The sequence below is a fragment of the Pediculus humanus genome, genomic scaffold, assembly GCF_000006295.1.
Source record: "Pediculus humanus corporis 1103172108260 genomic scaffold, whole genome shotgun sequence".
Classification (NCBI taxonomy): Eukaryota; Metazoa; Arthropoda; class Insecta; order Psocodea; family Pediculidae; genus Pediculus; species Pediculus humanus.
In genome coordinates, this window is record NW_002987829.1 from 800,851 (window position 1) to 820,355 (window position 19,505).

At 33.1% G+C, this 19,505-nt stretch overlaps 2 protein-coding genes and 2 non-coding genes across 4 annotated transcripts; 2 read left to right on the forward strand and 2 right to left on the reverse strand.

The window, feature by feature from the left end:
* Positions 1 to 445: 445 nt before the first annotated feature.
* Phum_PHUM492420 (uncharacterized protein) lies at positions 446 to 2,845 on the forward strand (the record flags this gene model as incomplete). The annotated part of the gene is made up of 4 exons (XM_002430606.1): positions 446 to 457; positions 663 to 2,001; positions 2,092 to 2,619; positions 2,799 to 2,845. 4 exons carry the CDS (start codon positions 446 to 448, stop codon positions 2,843 to 2,845), a joined length of 1,926 nt encoding a protein of 641 aa, XP_002430651.1.
* A 39-nt stretch (positions 2,846 to 2,884) lies between these two features.
* Positions 2,885 to 6,188, reverse strand: Phum_PHUM492430 (adenylate kinase, putative; the record flags this gene model as incomplete). Its single annotated transcript, XM_002430607.1, has 11 exons — positions 2,885 to 3,130; positions 3,260 to 3,491; positions 3,645 to 3,754; positions 3,857 to 3,975; positions 4,035 to 4,212; positions 4,486 to 4,649; positions 4,728 to 4,839; positions 4,921 to 5,283; positions 5,360 to 5,685; positions 5,769 to 5,895; positions 6,096 to 6,188. 11 exons carry the CDS (start codon positions 6,186 to 6,188, stop codon positions 2,885 to 2,887), a joined length of 2,070 nt encoding a protein of 689 aa, XP_002430652.1.
* Positions 6,189 to 17,541: 11,353 nt separating this feature from the next.
* Positions 17,542 to 17,614, reverse strand: Phum_PHUM492440. The gene has a single exon. It is a non-coding gene; the product is annotated as a tRNA-Phe (tRNA).
* Positions 17,615 to 18,530: 916 nt separating this feature from the next.
* Phum_PHUM492450 lies at positions 18,531 to 18,603 on the forward strand. The gene has a single exon. It is a non-coding gene; the product is annotated as a tRNA-Phe (tRNA).
* Positions 18,604 to 19,505: the final 902 nt, after the last annotated feature.

The following is a 19,505-nucleotide window of genomic DNA, read 5'->3' on the forward strand; positions in this document are numbered from 1 at the left end:
TGTCGTCGTCGTCGGCGGTGGCGGTAGCGACGGCGGGTGTAACGCATTATTATTATTATTATTATTCCATTTTCAAGGTCGGATGAAAAGAAAAAAACGAATGTCGTAACAAATTTGATGATTTTACGTGGAATATTAATAAAACGACGGCGGCGCATTATGAAATCCGTGTCATCAGACGAACAGACGTTTCCACCACCACCATCACCTTTCCCTTCTCCTCCCCCCACTTTGAAAACGAACACAAAAATCTATTCAAAATTGGAGAGATGTGGGGAGATAAATATAAAAAAAAGACAAACGAGGTCAAATTAACCGTCGTCGACAAGAAGCTCTCGAAGAATGAAGATAAAGACAAAAGGGTGTGTCGCATTTTTAACAACCAGATGCAACAACCGCCGCGCAACCAACCGCCGCCTCCGCGTGCGAAGCATGTGTATATACAATGCAAGACTTTGTTTGTTGGTTTCTTCTCGTACCTAAAATGGAATGTTGAATGTCTTTGGTTTTCCTTTTGCAATATTTTGCATGCGATCGAGACTGTGCGACGTTGTTGTGGTTGTTGTTGTTGTTGTTTTATTATCATTACATTTTCTTTTCTCTCCTCTTTCCTAATTATTATCTTTATGTTATTATTATTTGTTTGTTTTGTTTTCTTACAGGAAGAATTCGGTGAGGTATTCGAAAGATGGCTCGGAAGTTCGGAATTGTCACAATTAAAACAAAGTAGAGGGATCAGTTCGCAAAATGGTACGCCGCTGCCGCCGCTACCTCCGCCACCGTACGGAAATGATAAAATCAAAAACGTAGCATGCAACGGAAATAATCAAGGAAAGAGAAAATCGAAAGAAATGAAATCGATAGAAATTCGAGACGATTATTTGAATTATTACAAATCGAAATCTCTACCGTCGAAAAAAAATAAAAACGACGGAAACGGAAGGAAAAGACCGATGATGAAAGACGCCTACTCGTTTTCGTCGGAGAAAGGAAAAACAAACGAAGAAAAAGAATGGTCGGATGGTTTGATGGCGGATTTCGAAAAGTTGATAGCTATGGAATTGAGCCAATTGAAAATGGAAGCCATGAAAGAAGAAGAAGAAAGAGGAGGAGGAGGAAACAACAATCAAGAATTTTCATCGACGTCACCGAATTCGGATTCATCCGCGAGTACGGATAGTAACAGCAGCACCGGAAGTTTAAAAAGAAATTCGAGATGTTTGAGAAGGAATTATTCAGATGGTTCGACACCGAGTCTAAACGACGACGAACGCGGGAACGATAATGGAGTTGTCATCAAGGTGAGAACCGCCGCCATTGATGGTAGTCAAAGACGCGGATCGGATTCTTCACTTCCGCCGAGGCGACAAAGGAGAAATCCATCGCCGATGGGTATAAAAGAATTTTTCAGAAGCACATCACCGTTTGGTAGAAGAGTAAAAAAAGAAATTTCGAGCATAAAGAAAGTGGAAGGAGAAGAAGACAATTACGGGAGACACGTTGATTCCATGCCACCCCCGATACCGACAAAAAGGAAAAAAAATTCCGATCGTAAAATTCCAGCGGGTTTGCAAAATTTTTTAACAAAGATAAGACCCGTCGGAATAACGAGACCATCGAGTCCTTTGCAATTGAAAAGTGACGCATCTTCCGGTTTCAACACAATGAACAGTTCCGTCGGTGACGTCGAAGATTCTCTCGACGCCATTTTGTCATCGGTAAGCACTGCGACACAAACGTCACCGCCTCTCTCGCGAAGTTCAAGTTTCACTTGGATGTCCGATTGTTCATCTTCCATAATACTAAACACTCCCGGATCGTTATCCGGAGGAAACGACGAAAAATCGTCGTCCTCCGGTAGATCCTCGTCATCTTCTCCGATCATATCCCATCACGGTAACGGTTGCGAAAGTCAATGCGATTGCATGACGACGGGTTCAAGGGATTCGTCGGAAGATTCGAGAGATTCGGGAGATGCGACTCAAGAAGAAGACACCAAAGGTAAACATTTTTAAATTTCTGTTTTCTTCCCCCACCCACACCCTCTCGTGCGTTCAATTTCGATTGACCCGTTTTTGTTTTATTTTTCAGAACGACAAAAACTATCGAGAAAAGAAACTTGGGAAAAAATTCGAAGACGAGATTCCGAACTTCTTAGACTTGGTAAAAGATCGTATTCGGACGAAGTCGACGTTTGGATAAGACGGGAAAGCGTGTACACGCAAACGCACGAAGAAGAACGCGGCGACGGGTCGTACGAAGATATTTTAGAGGAAGAACAACAACAACAACAACAACAAACAACGTCGTCGTCGAACGTTATGAAATGGTTAGAAAACGATCAATTCGATGATAAACTCATACAGGGGCTACCGCCGAGACCAAAGAACGATTATACAATTACGACCGATTCGAACGTCAAATCACTTCCGCATGAAAAAAATCGTGGAAGCAACCGTCCGCAACATTTGTGCATATCACCATTAACGGTGAGATCACTTCCAAGTCCGACGGAATGCGAACAACAAAAACAACAAGACCAACAACAACAACAACAACCCTCGTCACCATCTACGGCTTCATTAAAACTCGTTGGATCCCCGATGACTTCCGATTTGGGTAACAAATCCTCATCGGCACCCGTTATAATGAGGGATCCGTTACCGACAAAAAAGGATTTCATCAAGATGGAGGAACATTCGAAAAAATCCGTGAGTTTAAAAAAAAAAAAAAAATTAACCGTTTGTTTAAAAAAAAAAAAAAGTTTTAATTTGTCGTTTGTTTGTTTGTTTTGGCAGGTTCTCAAACAACCGAGATCGCAATCGGAACGTCATCTAGCAGGTAAGCAAAAACGCCATTTTGTTTTTTTCTTATTTGAATGACGTCACACGTATCCTTTGTTTTCCGGCGGATTGAGCACCATGTTGTTCAAAAACATTCCGGGTACCAAACGGAATTTTTTAAGTCTCCTATAAGATTCGTCTATACCGTAATTGATGGCGTGGGGATCCCTGGGGGGTTGTGGCGGTGCGGGATCAATTATTATTTTTTCAATGAATTCGAAAACTACGTCGACGGTTTGGTTACCGTCGACGTAAGACGCAGTTTTTCCACAGTATAACATCATGTCCTGATGTTATACATTGATGATGTAACATTGGTCCCCCAAAAAAAAAAAATTTTTTTTTGTTAATTTCGAAGTTGGTTGGGGGAAGTGAGAGTGGGGGCAATGCGTGAGGGGAAATTTTTTTTCTTTTACCTTTTTTTCGATGAAATAATCTTCTATGTCGTGAACGATTTGTTTTTTGTTATTTTTCGGATGTGTTAAGAGTCTTTCGGCAACTTCCGGTTCGATACCTTCTGTCCTGTACGAATCCAAACCGAAGGGTTGAATTTTTGGAATTTTATATTCTTCTCCCAAACAAGGATCGAATTTACGATAGAACAAACGTACGAAACATTCTCTTGCTGGAACTTCCAAAAAAATTATCCTGAAAAGCGTCGGCGTCGGTTGCGTAAAAGTTTACGGAATAGTTCGACGGGGAGGGGAAGGGCGGGTGCCCCGAAAATAGGAAAAAGTTTTTTTTAAATGTCAACAAGAGACACGTTTGTTAATTTGGTTGTTGTTGTTGGCGTGGTCGTACCTGTTTGGAGGCGTTGCTATCACATCCAACATTCTCATTTGATCTATGTTTCGCGGGTATCCGGTTAATATCCATCCTCGATTACGACATCCTGTCGTGAGTAATGCTTTCTGTCGAAAATATAAACAAAGATTTTAAGGAATGCAAGAGGGAGGAAGGGGATGCGGTAACATATCGCGTTTTCGTTTCCCATATTTATAAATTTATCGCACCTCTAAGATAACGGCTTCGACTTCCGGTTCTACTCGGGTTGCGAGTTGTCGCTTGTATAATTTAACTATTTCGTCTTCTTCTTGTTGTAAAATTTTTGCTATCAAGATATCGTACTCGACTGCGAAAAGGAAACGATTTAAAAATAATATCGTGGCATTAGAAAAAGAAAAAAAATACCGTGGACGAATCCATATTTGGCGGATAGTTTTTGAGCTTGAGTCGTGACGCCAGAACCTCTGGATCCTATCAAAACTATCCTCGGTAACATCGGAGGATGCCTGTGCGGCATTACCGACAGCAATTTTCTCATATCCGCCGCGAATTGCGCAATTGATCTGTTGCCCATTTTGATTTCCTGTTCGATAAACGTCGTTTAATCGAATTTAGAAAAACTTAAATGTTTAAAAGAAAGGTGCTACGGAAATAGAAAGAAAGAGAAAGAAGCAGCGAGAGAAGAGGAGGATACTGAAAGGAGAGAGAGAGAAAAGGGTAAAAGAAAGAGAGAGAAGCAGGAAGAGAAGAGAAGGATACAGAAAGAGAGAGGGGGAAGAGGAATAAAGAGAGAGAGAGAGAGAAGGAGAGGAATGAAGAGAGAGGGAGAGGAGGAGAGAGAGCAGAATAACCTTACCATAACGGGTACGAATTTATAAACTTTCGTCCAATTTTTAACAATCCATTTGTATTCTTTGTCTTCTGCTTCTTTTTTTTCGTCAATTATTATTCTAATGGCGTGCGTGGGTATGACTCCGAGTTTGCATAATTTTTCAGCGTCTTCACCCGTCAACGGGAAATCTAAATAACCGTCAAATTATTATTATCATCATCGAAGTGTATGAGAGTGAATAGACGGATGATGGATCGTGTACTTACTTTTGAGTATCCATCCCTTTGCGGATAATTCGCAATTTGCTAAAAGTCCGTAATCGGGTTCGATGATCACGGATTCTTCTTCATCTGCTTCCGATTCGTATGAATATTGATCCTGGAACAAATACAAAAAACAAAATGGCGACTGGATTGTCGTCTTAACAAATACATTCGCCGTAACTGAGAAAATACACACCCTTCTCACTTCGCTTATACCATCGGATACGTCATCCGTTTCGACTTCGTCTCTAACTTTTTCTTCTTCCTCTTCTTCTTCATGTTGTTGTGGTTGTTGCTGTTCTTGTTCTTGTTGCTGTTCTTGTTGTTGTTCTTGCTGTTCTTGTTGTTGTTCTTGTTGTTGTTGTTGTTGTTGCTGTTGTTGTTGCTGTTGTTGTTGTTGTTGTTGTTGTTGTTGTTGTTGCTGTTGTTGTTGTTGTTGTTGTGTTGTACCGGCGGCATCAACGTTCGATAAATTTAAATCTATTGGAATTTCAATTTTTCTTTTTTGCTGTTTTTCTTTTTCTCTTTCTGCGCATGGACAAACGCAAATGTTTTCTTTCTAAAAGCGACGTTTTTAATGACGTCATCAAAGAAAAAAAAAATTATATACAAATGATTATTATTTTGAAAAATACTTCGGAGTCGACGGGGGGTTTCGGTACGGCTCCGGTTCCGGCTCCGGGTTCCGGTTCCGGTTCCGGTTCGGATTCTTCTTCGACTTCTTCGGCAGGTATGTATTCTTCCTGTTCGGCATAATATAACGGAAATGAAAATTTTCTTAATTGATATTCGCTACCCTCTTCGAGACATATGCAACTCTCTTCTTCTAATGTTTCTTCGGATTTTCTAACTATTATCCCTTCCTTGATGACGTTCGATTTCGTGAGCTCTGTAACGTATTCTTTCGTCACGGGTTGAACGTTTAGATTTTCGGAAAGGACGTCGACAAAATATTCACGATCTGAAATACATCACGCGAAATACGAGCTATCGATACGAGGATAGAAAGGTCTAGAAAATTTCAAATATATATATGGACCGAACCGAATCCGGGTGGTGAGAGAAAAACGACTCTTGGATTGTTTCTTTTCTCTGATGCGCAGGGTAGTATGTTTTTAAGAAATTGAACATGGTCTCTCGGTTTGTTTTGAACTAGTAATTCTAAGCATTCCTAATGAAATTTAATAATAATAATAGTAATAATGATGATGATGATGATGAGGAGGGTACAACGATCGATGGCTTTTTTGTTTTGAATGTTTCGCATACGGGTACGCGTTCGCAGTTCGATTCGATTCTTAACGTTTTGGAATTTGACCGTTGGAAAAAGAATGAAAAGATGATAATAATAATAATAATGATAAAACTCACGTGAAACAATTCGAATATTCTATGCTTTTCTAAATATGGTAAAAATCTCGGTGGAAAATTTAATTTCCTATGCGTCATGTCAATGGTAGGCATTTTTATTTCGTTTTTTTCTTTTTCTTTTCAATTTTTTTATAAACGATAATTATTATTATTATTATTATTATTATTATTTGTACGATTGTACGTTTGTTGTTGTTGTTGTTGTTGTTTTAAATCAATCAATCAATGTTCCGTTCGTTTTTTCATTTCATTTCATTTTTTTTTTTTTTAGAAAACTTTTCGAGTAATAAATAATAATAAATATTTACACAGACGTGTTTGTGTGTGTGTGTGTGTGTGTGCGGTGGTTTTGAAAGCAGACGAAAATATTTTTACATTTTTTTTTTTTTTAGCAGACCGAAAAATCTATTTTCGGCCATTTGCATCATTTTAAGAGGAGTACAAAAAAAAAAAAAAGGAAAATGCGCGCGTATTTAATTTGCCGTAAATTTTTTTTTTTTAAAAAAACGAATCGAGTGTTGGGATTACGTGAAAATTAGGGAAAGGGGAAAAAGTAAACGGATTCGTGTCGTGAAATTATCTAAACATGTTTACTAAGGCGTTATTTTACCTTGTAAGAAAAACCGTTTCGACTATGATTTTTTTTCTTTTTTTCTCTCCCCCCCTCTCTCTATCTCTATCTCTCTCTCTCTCTCTCTCTCTCTCTCTCTCTCGTTTTTTTTTTATATCCCTATAAATAAATTTTGTGAAAATTTTTCGTTAACGTATCATTATTTCGTTAATTTTTCAAAAAGAAAAAAGAAAAAAATGGCGGGAAATTGTTTCTTAAATAACTCTCTCGCGCGCGCTCTTGCGTTCAAATTTAAAAACAAAGAAAAATAAATTTCCAACTCATTTTCATCGTTCTCACATCTGATTGGTTAGTTTCTTGAATGACGTCATTAGGAATGAAACAAATTTTTTTTTGAAATTTCCGTTACCCCGAAACTATTTCCTCTTCTCTGTTATACATATATATATAACTTTTTGAAAACGTATTTATAACCGGGGCGGGGGAAAGCGGAAGGGGAGGAAGGAAGGAAGGAAGAAAGGGAAGGCAGGAAAAAAAATTATTATTTTCGTCTCGAAAAGATATTTTCGAATTTGATTATATATTTATATATTTTTGCAAAAACGCATCGGAAACAAAGAAACAAACAAACAAAAACGGTTGTTTGTTTTTGTTGTTTTTTTCCGTTATCGTTTCCCTCCCTCCCTCCTCCCTCTCGCGCCACCCACACGTTTGTTACTATATTTAAAACAAAAGGAAAGCTTTGTGTGTTCGTCAATAACGAACACGTTAAAACAACAACAACAACAACAAACGAACAAACAAAATAATATATATTTATAAATAAATAGAAATCAATAACGGAAAAATTAAATTATTATTATTATTATTATTATTATTATTATTATTATTATTATTATTATTATTATTATTACTGTTTGTTTGAAGTTGTCGTTTCGCCCACTGCTCCCCCGTTTGTTTGTTTGTTTGTTTACTTTGTCGGAAATTATTTTAACCATCGTAAGAATTTAATCATTTAAAAAAAAAAAAAAAAAAAAAAAAAAAAAAGGAAAAAGGAAAAGTTTTTTAATAATATATATATATATAGTTGTTATTAAGTATTAAAAAAAACAAAATGGCGGATATGAAAAGTTTATATATATATTAAAAAGTTAAAAGTTTTCTTTTTTTTCGATAATTTTATTATTATTATTATTATTATTATTATTATTATTATTATTATTATTATTATTATTATTATTAGAGAAAAGAAAATCGATATTATTAATAATATTTTGTAAAAAAAAAAAAAAAAAAAAAAATAGAAAAGAATGAAGGTACGACGACGACAAAAAACATTCGATAAATAAAACGAATTTTCTAGTGACACGACGACGTAAAAAAAAATTTTAACGTTCGTTTTTTTCTTCTTCTTCTGCTTTCAAATTCGAATTAATTACGAATTAAAAAAGATTTTGAGCGATTTGAACGTGGGAGAAGAAAAGAGAGGAGAGATGTAAGGGGTGTTTTTTTTGATTATTTACTAATGACACGATTTTTATTAAATTTTGTTTTCAATAATTTATTATTATTATTATTATTATTATTAATTATTTATTTCTCATTTTTATTTTCGAACGTTTGTTTGTTTTTTCTTTCTCTCGTACGTTCGTTCGTTCGTTTATTTGTTTGTTTGTTTATTTATTTATTAACATTAAAATAAAACGCGTGAAACGAACGCCTTTTACAAAACGATTTACGAGGGGGAGGGAGGAGGAGAGATGAGGGGAGATGAGGGGAGAGGAAAAGGAGGGAAAAGCGAACGGGAAATTTTTTTTTTAAAAAAAAGTTAATTGCTTGTATTTTTGCCAGGGATAAAATAACCGTTCGAATTGTTTACATAATAATAATAATAATAATAATAATATTTGATTTAAATTCGTTTTAAACGTTCGTTTATTGCCGTTCGCTTTTAATTAAAAAAAAAAGAAAAAAATTAAAACGAACTAAAATGTTTTTTTTTGTCATTTTCTGACGGACGAACGGAGATTGAGAAAATAATAATAATAATAATAATAATAATAATAATAATGTGAAAATTTTTTTTGGGGGGTTTCTCTCTCTCTCTCTCTCTGTTATACCCCCTCTCCCCCATACCCGAACGTATTACGTTCGAAATTGTTTTTTTTTTTTTTTCTTGTTAATATTTCATTTTTCGAACGTTGGTAACGATTTTGACAAAAGTTCCAACGAAATGACATAAAACAAAAAAAAAATCTGTTTTTCCCCCTCCCCCTTTCCCCACCCTTCCCGAACGCGCAAGAGTAATTTTAATATAAATTTTTATGATAAACTCCGGACGGAGAGACAGAGGAGAAGGTGGAGGAGGTGGAAGAGAGGAAGGGGGGAAAACGTTTTTCCGTTTCTCATAGGAACGGCGTAACAGGTTTTACAGTTAGTTGAACCGTTGATGCTTTCCCGTTCGGTTTTCTTTTTTTCAATTTTAACTTTCTCTCGTGAAAATTTTCTGTTTCTCTTTTTTTCCCCGAACGTTTTTACAATTGTTATTATTATCATTATTATTATTTTTTAAGTGATTTTCTTATTTTGTTCGGAGTGTTTGAAAAATTACGTTCGGAAAATTCGTTCGTTTGGTTGTTACGTCACAAAAAAATTACCGTTGGTTTGATTTTTTTTCTTTTTCTTTGGGGGGAAGAAGGAGGAGGAGGAGAAGGGGTGTTTAGTGTGATTTCGTTCTTAGGGGAGGGGGTGGTGATGGTGTGAACAAAAAAAAATTATAACCCTTCGTTTTATTATTATTATTATTTTTTAAATTTTCACGTTCGATCGGTTTTTTTTTTGATCCGAGGGGGGGTGCGGGGAGTAATAATAATAATATTAATAATAATATTAGAAATCATGTATTCGAATGAGAATAAAAAAGTGACGTCATTTTTATTTTTCTGTCTTCCTGCCACGTCTGCCGAAGTTAATTTTTTTTTTTTTTGCTGTCTTTTTGCCACGTCTACCGTCGGATTAAATTTTTTTTTTTCTACAAATGAAATTCGAACGTGGAAACAGGGAAAAAAATTTGGAGGGGAGGGGGCGGGAAAATAAAAAAAAAATTTTCATTTGACCGTTTTTTTTTTAAAATGATAATGATAATTATTAATTAATTAATTTTAATTACGTAATAATTTTTTTTGTTTTGAGTATCGTTCAATGAGATCGTGAAAAAAGAAAAATAATAATAATAATAATAATAATAATAATAATAATAATAATAATAATAATAATAATAATAAGGGAATAAAATTAACAGAATGAGAGGAATTAATAAGGGATCTCAATTTCATTTACCCTTCGTTTTACCCCATCCCATCCCATTTTTCATTGTTACCAATCAAATAATTCCCCCTCCCCTCCCCCTCTTTATTTTTTTTACACTCATCCCACTTTTGATTGTTGCCTTTCGTTTCCCCCCCCCACCCACTCTCCCACCCTCCGTCCACTTCATCACTTTAATTCCGTTTTTTCGTTTATTAACTTTCATTTCTCCCTCCCCTCCCTCACTCATCTTTTCTCTCTCTCTCTCTCTCTCTCTTACAATGTTCGCGGTAGAGAAAAAGATTTTCTTTCTCTCTCTCTCTCTCTCTCTCTCTCTCATTCCACTTTTTTTCTTTTATTCTCGTTTTAAATGTCGTCGACCTGTTGAAATTTTTTTTTCTTTTTTTTTTTTTTTTCATCTTCTTCATCTTCATCTTTTCCGTTCCTTTTCGTGTATCCCATTTAAAAAATTAAATTTTCAAAGAGTCGAAACGGCGATGGGTGGTAGAGAGGGTGGAAGAAGGGAGGGAGGAGAGGGGGTGAAAGGAAAATGGAAAAGAGGGGGTAAAAAACAAAAAAAAAATCTCGGAAAAGTTTTTTTTTTTTTCATTTTCTTTTTTCTTTCTTTTTTGTTTTTCTTCTGCTTTTCTTCTGCTTTTGCTTTATTTAAATTTTTTTTATTTTTCTGTCGTCTTCTTTGTTTTATTTTAATTTTTTGACTTTTTTCTTTCTTTTTCTTCTTCTTTTCCTCCATTTTGTATTTTATTGACGATGATAAAAACCTGTAGGAAGTAATTATTTAATGGAAACATGAACGCACGTAATGAAAAAAATGAAAAAGGGGAAGGGGGAGGAGTGGGGAGGAGACAAATAACTCGCGCAAACGGAAGGAGGAGAGGGAGGAAGGGAGTAAAAGGAAGTGGTAACGTGATTTGTAATTAACCGCGTTTCCCCTCTACAACATTTTTTCCCCTCCCTTTTTCTTCCCTCTTTACTTCCCACTTTACACTTTTACCCCTCCCTCTCCCCCTCTATTTATTTTTTCCCTGTCCTTTTGTTCAGTGTCATAAACGTCAACGCGCGTGTCACATCGATTTGTCGCCGTCGGTAACAAATTTTAACGGTTATTTTTCTTTTTTTCAAACGCGCGCGTGTTTGCGCGTAAGTGCGTATACGTAGGGTCGTTATTTAGTTCTCCCCATCCGCGTTTTTTAATGTTTCGGACCTTTCTCCCCACCCCCCCTAATTATTGACGTCGTTAAAAATACATTTATTATCCTTTGACACTTGTTTGCGCGCCACCCCTCCCCCTCCCCACGGGGACGCGAGTACGCAAGCGTAAAATAATTATGGAAATTTTTTTTTTTTCTTCTTTTCCTCAACACGCCGCGGATATTTACCTCGTCTCGTAATTTTTACGCTTGCGTTTTCTTATTTTCGGCTTCGTTTAATCCCGTCGGTAAACAATAAATTTTCTTTCGGTTTTTGTTCCCCCCCTCTCTCTCTTTCTCTTCCTTCCTGTCTCCCTCTACCTCTCTCCTTCTTTCTCTTGTATAAAAGAAAAAAATGAATGTTCACACCTCGTTAAAAGTTTCTTTTTCTTTTTTTTTTTCTTTTTTTTTTCGGTCGCCATTTTTCCAGGCTTTACGACAAATTTTCAATTCCATCGAATACATTTTAATAATAATAATAATAATAACAAGGAAATTTTTTTTTCTTTTCACGTTTTCTTTTTTATTTTTCTGTTTTTAAAGAATGGAACGTTCTGGAAAATTTTTTTTTTTGTAAAATAAATAATAATTAATTGGGCGTTAAACGAGATTTGACGTGAAATCGAAAGTTTCCCAATCGAATGCAAAAAAATTCGTTTGATTATTATTATTATTGTTATCATTATTACTATCATTATTATTAATTTCAATAGCGCGAGGTAAACGACAGAATTTTAATAAAAATTTCAGTCAATGATATTAATGATAATGATAATGAAGTAACGAGTAAAATAAAATTTTTTTAAATTTAAAATTATTATTATTATTATTATTATTATTATTATTCAATTTTGTAAAACGCGTTTTTTTAATTAGTTTCGGTGAAAAAAAAAGGAAATTTTCGAATGGAAAAAAGGTTTTTTAATTAATTTATCAGGCATACGCGTGTGCGTGAGTGCGTACGCGGGTGATAATGTGATAATAATGATAACGATGATGATGGTTCATTGATTTTGACCGTAAATTAAAAAACGACGACGCGACGACGACGTGGAAGAAAAATTTGTAATTTAAAAAAAAAAAAAAAAAAATTTTTGCGCGGGAAAACAAAAAATGACGCATTTTAAGGATTATAAATTTTTTCGAAGTTTTAGCGCCAAAGTCGAAGGTTGGCCGCTACGTAAAGCAGAAGCTTTTTGGAGGAAATTAAGAGAGAATAAAATTGCAGGTACGGAAGAAGAGCGAGTCCCAATATTGGATAAATGACGCCATTTTCCATTCCTCCCCCCCTGAAATTATACGTTGGAGTAATTTTTTTTTTAAAAAAAATTGATTGAACCATTGAGTTCGAATGTTGCCCCTTAAGCGCCATTTTCTATTTCTCCCTACCCCCCCGTCCCAGGAAAAAAAAACTTTCTATATGTGTACGTAATTTGTAAAGAAAAAAAAAAACGTCCGTATTATTATCGCATGGAATTTTATTATTATTATCATAATCATTATCATCATCATCATCATCATTATTATTATTATTATTATTATCTAGTTATTTGTCGTTACGTAATACGAATTTAAAATTTTTTTATGTTTTACGTAAAAATTTGAATTTTTACTTTTTTTTTTTTTCTATTAATAATGATAGTAATAATAATAATAATGTAATTACGGATCATAGGATTTTTATTCTCTCTCTCTCCCTCTTTCGCTCTCTGCGTTTTCCTTTCAGTCTGTCCCTCTTTCTCTGGATTTCTTCTTTTTTCTTTCTCTCTCTCTCTCTCTTGTTTTTTGTGTTACTATTGCTCTTGTTCTTTCTCTTTCACTCTCTGTAATTTTCTATTTGTCTGCCTCTCTTTCTCTTTATTTTTCTGTCTCTTTTTTTTACTATCTATGTTTTCCATTCTCTCTCTCTCTCTCTCTCTCTATTTTTCTGTTTATATTTCATACTTTCGTTTTCTCTCCCAGTTTGTTCCTCATATTCTCTGTTTCGATCTGTCTTTGTGTTTGTCTTTCTGTTTCTCTCTCTTTCTCTCTTTATGCGCTGTTTTCTTTTTTTTTTTTTATGTGTTTCGGTGTTTTTCGTCTCTTTTTTTCTGGATCTCCATGTGTGTGTGTATTTCTATTTCTTTCTCTCTCTCTCTCTCTCTCTTTCAATGTGTTCTTCATCCTCCTCTCTCTCTCTTTATCTCTTTCTGTTTGTGCTGTGCGTTCTTCATACTCTTTCTCTCTCTCTATTTCTTTCCTAAGTGATGTGTATTCTTCATACTTTCTTTTTCTATCTCTTTTTATGTGTTGTATGTCCTTCAACCTCTCTCTCTCTTTCTCTCTCTCTGACTTTTTTAATGCGTTTTTCTTTCTCTTTTCCTCTCGTTGTTCATGAGTGTGTACAAGTACAAGTGCTTTTGTTTATTTCTGTGACTTTGTTTCTGTTTATTTTATTTTTTTTACTTTTTCTCTCTATTCGTGATTGTGTGTTTTCCTCTTTTTCTTTTTATTTATCTCTATTTTTCTCTCTCTCTCTCTCTCTCAGTTATGAATGTTTAAATTTATTTCTTTTCTATCACTCTTTACGTGATAATGAGTTTTCCCACTCGTAACTCTAATTGTGTTTCTCTCTCTCCCTTTCTCTCTTTCTCTCTCTGTTTGCTATCGTTAAATTCGTGTTAAATAATTTATTCGAACCTTTTCGAACTTCATACTACCCACGTTTGTTGTTTTATTTATTTTTTTTATTTTCCGTGGAAAAAAAGGTTTTTCCCATACTCAATTAAATTTAAATTTACTTACCGTAAAAAAATTTGAATTTAAATTTACCAAAAAAAAAAAAAATGACGTCACACATTTTAAGTTTTTTTTTTATACGTCATTTTAAATTTTTGCCACGGAAAATTTTCACTCATTCATTAACGTAAAAGCTCTAATTATTTACTCAGGGAAACGATTTTTCCAGAATTTTTTTTTTCTTTTACCTGTTCCTCCCCCCTCCCCCCCTCTCTCTCGCTCTCTCTCTTTACACGTTCCAGGACGATCCTTTTTTTTTCTTTGCCACAAATCCGAAATAGATCGAATTTTCTTTCTTTTTTTTTTTTTATTTCGGTGTATAATCATCATCGGGGTGTGGATGAGTGAGAGAGGGTGCTGCTGGGGATGGAACGTGGAAATAGAAAAAAAAAATGAGGTTAAATGTAAAATTGAACGGCGACTTAACAATTTTTTTTTCTCCCAATAAATAAATCGTTTCGACGATAATTTGGCATTAACACGAAAAAAAAAAAAAAAGAAAAAAATTAATTTTCGTGCTGATGTGATTTTGTCTGAACGAATCTGAACAAAAACAGTTGAAAAATATCCAATTTAAAAATTAATTGAAAAAAAAAAAAAAAAAAAAAAAAAATTTAAATTTGGCCGCGTTCATCATCATCATCATCATCATAGAGAAACGGTTGTTGTTGTTGTTGTTTTTGTTTGTTTGTTTATTTATTATTCGCCTGTCTTTGGAAAAATTAATTTTTTTGCGAATGAATGTTTACCTTACGCGTCAAAAAAAAATCGCGATTATATTATTATTATCATTATTATTATTATTATTATTATTATTAACGTGGTTTTAGTCACGTTTCAAATTCGTCTGTGAAAACTTGAATTTAAAGTGGAAAAAAATTTTTTTATTCGTTTCGTTAACGACGACGACGACAATTTTTAAAATTTATTAAAAACCTTTTTTAAAATTTAAAAAATTTTCCCGCCAAATTTTTTTTTCTTCTTTTTTTTTTTTGAATTTAAATGAAATCGAAGTACGGACGACGAGTCCTTCATTCGTTTTTTTCTTTTTATTTACCGGCAAAACCGGAAACGGAAACTATTGAATTGTATTTTTCCTTTAATTATTAGAAAATTCATTTCCGGTTTTTACCCTTTCATTACAATTTTCCTCTTACCTTTTTTATTCTCCTTTGGATTTATCCCAATTTATCCTTTTCCTTCTTTAATTCCAGGATTTTTTTTTTTTTTTGGACGGAAACGTGAGATGACGTCATTTCAAAATTTAAAACTTTATTGGAGGAACACATTTAATATGAAAAATATTTTCGCATCCGCCATTTTGTATTAAAAAAAAAAAAAAAAAAACGTTTTTATTTATTTATTCGACATTTTTTCACGTTTCGGGATTTCGAATTCGTAAATTGTAATAATAATAATAATAATGATGATGATGATAATGATGATATATACGTACATAAAACAAATAAAATTTGATTTTTTTTTTTTTTGAATTTTTCTTCGTATGTTTTTTTTTTTTTTTATAAATTTCTGAAGTAACGGAAATAATAATAATAATAAACCGGAAATAAAAAAATGAAACATAGCGAAAAAAATTTTTTTTCTCGTTTTTTGTCATGTTTCGAAGCATTCGTTTTCATTTTATAATAAAAAATTTATTTATTTATTTATTTATTTTTTTTTTTTTATGTTTCAGGTACGAGAAAAATTTATTATTTATTCCTTTTGTCGCCAATTTACAAAAAAAAAAAAAAAAAAAAATCTAACGTGTCTCATCTGTAGCGTAAGTTATTTTACTTTTCTTTTTTTTTCTTTTTTTTTTTTTTTTAATGTTTTTACGTTTAGAATATTCTAGAATATTTCGATTGATTGATTGATTGATTGATCTTTGTCGTACGCGTAATTTCACGCTGGTTTTTACTCATTTACGAATTAAATAAAAAAAAAAAAAATGTCGTAGCGTAAAAAAAAAAAATATTTAATATACAAAAAGACGACATTTTTTTTTCCCTTCTTTTTTGTTTTCTTCTTTTTTGAAAAAATATCGTGGAGAGTGAGGGGAAAAGAGGGGAAGTAGTAGTAAAGGGGAATGGGATGGGGATGGGGGGAATTTTTTTTTCAAAGGGCTCAACGAAAGGTAATTAAGAAAAAAAAATGGAATGGAGTGGAATGGAGAATGAAATGGGGATGAGGAAAAAAAAAATAAAATAAATTAAGAAGAATATCGATTACATAAAATTAATGGAGGGAATTCGTGTCTTTTTAAGTATTTTTTTTTATAACGAATTTAATTTTTCGCTTTTTTTCCCCCTGCGTATCTCGATCGAAACGACGTCGTATTTCCCTGCAATTTCTCTTCCTCCTTTCCCTTTTTTTTCCCCCTCTACACTCCACTAGATTTTCCCGCCAAATCGTTTAAATGTGAGAGTGTGTGAGAGAGAGAGAGAGAGTGCGAGAGAAAGGAAGGGAAAAACGTTATTTTTTAAATTATTAATGATGAAAATCTTATGGGGGAAAAAAAAAAAATGATTCGAACAAATTTAATAATAATAATAATGATGATGATGATGATGATGATGATGATGATGATGATGATGATAATGATAATAATAATTTTCAATTTACGTTAAAGTGTGATGTAATCCGTGAAAAATAAACAAATGTATTTTTTATAAGAAAATTAAAAACTTGGCTCGTTTTTCTTTCTCTCTCTCTCTCTTTCTCTTTTTCTCTCTATTCGTTTGTATCCTCATTAAAAAAAGAAAAAAAAAAGGATTCCGATGAAAACGTAACGGGAAATGTTACGGGAAAGGTAGATAAGAAAATTAATAACAACAAAACATTCGTTTTTGTTCAATGACTCGAGTTATTTATTAACGCTTCGATACTCTTTGACTTATTAATTATTATTATTATTATTATTATTATTATTATTTGATTTCGAGAGAAAATGGCAATGATGGATAATGAGATGAAGTGAGAGAGAGAGAGAAGAGTCGACTGCAAAAGTTTGGTAAAATTTTTTTTTTATAAAAAAGTTTTTAATTTGGTGTTAAACATTAAATAAATAATGAAATCGATCGATCGATGACTTTCCCGTAACGATGATTATTTTCTTATTATCATTACCCCTCCCCCTCCTTTTCCTCCTCCCACCGTCATACTCCCCCCCCGTTTCCCTTTTGTCTTCGACTTTCTATTTCATTTCCGTTTTTGTGAAATATGAAAATTTTTTGACAGGTTTTCACACAAAATCACAATCGAAAAAAAAACGGATGTGCGTAAAAACGGGAGGGGGAGGGAGAGGGAAACAATGAAAAATTTACAATATGACGTGGGATCAGATGCAATGGGGGAAAAAAAAAAAAAAAAAAAAATTGTCTCGAATGTAAAATCCGTCGTTTTGATTACATCATATTCGTTGATGTATTTGTATTAGTATTATCATCATCATCATTATTTTTAATATTAGAGAATTTTTTTTTCATACGTTTGTGTTCCAGTTTTTGGAACGTATGTTGTTGTTGTTGGTGGTGGTGGTGGTGCGGGTGATTAAATGTAAAAAAAAAAAAACAAGTATTGCCGAAACCCGGGATCGAACCAGGGACCTTTAGATCTTCAGTCTAACGCTCTCCCAACTGAGCTATTTCGGCTTGCGGAGTCGTCGGTCGTTACCGTCTCTGTTCAATAAGGTGAAAAAAAAAAAAAAATTAATACTAAACGGTTACGTGTTACCGGTAGTGACGATGCGTTTGTCTCTCTTCGTTTTTCTTATAGACTTTTTCCCAGATCACGTGATCGATCACGTGGACTCATCGTTTCCGGTTGATAGTGTTTTCGATAACAACCTAAATGATTGCAATAATGATAATGTTTTCGTCGTGTCAATGTCTTTTCATCACTTCGAGTAATTTACTCTTTCTGCCACAATTCGCGAGGCGTGTCTTCTGCTGTTATCATTATTAATTTTATACATTTTTTTATCCACACGATCATAAACTGGATGCTGCGATTACGTCATTTTAATTTTTCCAAAAAAAAAAAAAAAAAAAAGAAAATTTCAGCCGTGTACGTGACTCGCGTTCGTTTTTATTTTCAGTTAAAAAAATGGACGAAATGAACCGTAATAATAATAATAATAAATGAGAAAACGAAAACAATGTTTTAATTAATTTTCTTTTTTTTTGAAATTTTTTAATTAGTAGCGTTCGATAATGGGTAGAAATGTAAAAGAAAAAAAAAAGCGTTCGGATGTTCGGCGTTCGAATTTTTTTTTTTTTTTTTAATTTTCCAACGTTTTGAAATTTTTATTGTTTTTTTTTTTTAAATAAACAAAAAAATAATTTACTCTCTCTTTTCTCATGATTATTTGAAAACAAATCACGCGCGTTCGCGTATGCACGCGTAAATTACAATCGTAAAAAAAAAAAAAAAAAAAACGCGCGCGTTTCGATAATATCGAAATCGAATAGAGTTACCGTTCGATTTTTTTTTTTTTTTAAGTTGTTTTCATGACATTCGTAGAATTTCATCCGTTTGTTCTCTCAAAACCGGTAAATGTTATCAAGTGCCGAAATAGCTCAGTTGGGAGAGCGTTAGACTGAAGATCTAAAGGTCCCTGGTTCGATCCCGGGTTTCGGCAATACTTTGTTTTTTTTTTTTTTTTTTTTTTATACTCATTTCAAGTTGGCAATCCTGCAAACATTTAATTATGAAAAAAAAAAAAATGAAACGTTTGTAACTTTTTTAATAAATAAATAAATGATTTTTTAATACGTATCAAAAAAAAAAAAAATTATATTTTGACTGACGACAGGAAGACAAAAAAAATTCCCTAAACAAAGGGAGGGGGAATCGGGAAATCGGGGAATAAATAAATTGGGAGAATGGGAGAGGAGCGGGAGGAGGAACATTTCGATGATGCATATAAACGACAGTAACATAAAATTAAAAAATTTATTATTATTATTTTCTTCCTTTTTATTTTTTTTGCCCTCGTCAATTTCATCAACGAGGAAAAAATGAAATGTAGTAATAATAATAATAATAATAATTTATTTATTTATTTGTCGGAACTGGAATTATTCAAATCTCTCTCTCTCTCTCTCACTCTCTTTTTTTTTATAAATATTTTTCCTCCTTCCTTTTATTTATTTTTTTTTTTTTTTTTTGGTTTTCATAAAATGGAATTAATTATTATTATTATTATTATTATTATTATTATTATTATTATTATTATTATTATGATCGGCGGGATTCGAGGTTTGTGTCAAAAATAATTGTATCGATAAATAATTTATTAAATGATTTATTATTGATTTATTATTGATTACGATTATCGGAAATGATACGCGTCGACGGAGGTGAATACTTTTATTTTAATTAGGGATTTAAAAATTGGTTTTGTTTTTTATTATCTGTATTAATTTTTAATATGATAACGTAAATAATAATAATAATAATAAAACCAAGAGAAAAAAATTGCGTCTTCTGCTTTATTTTATTAAAGGGAAAATCTTATCTTATTCTATCGATTCCGGTTAT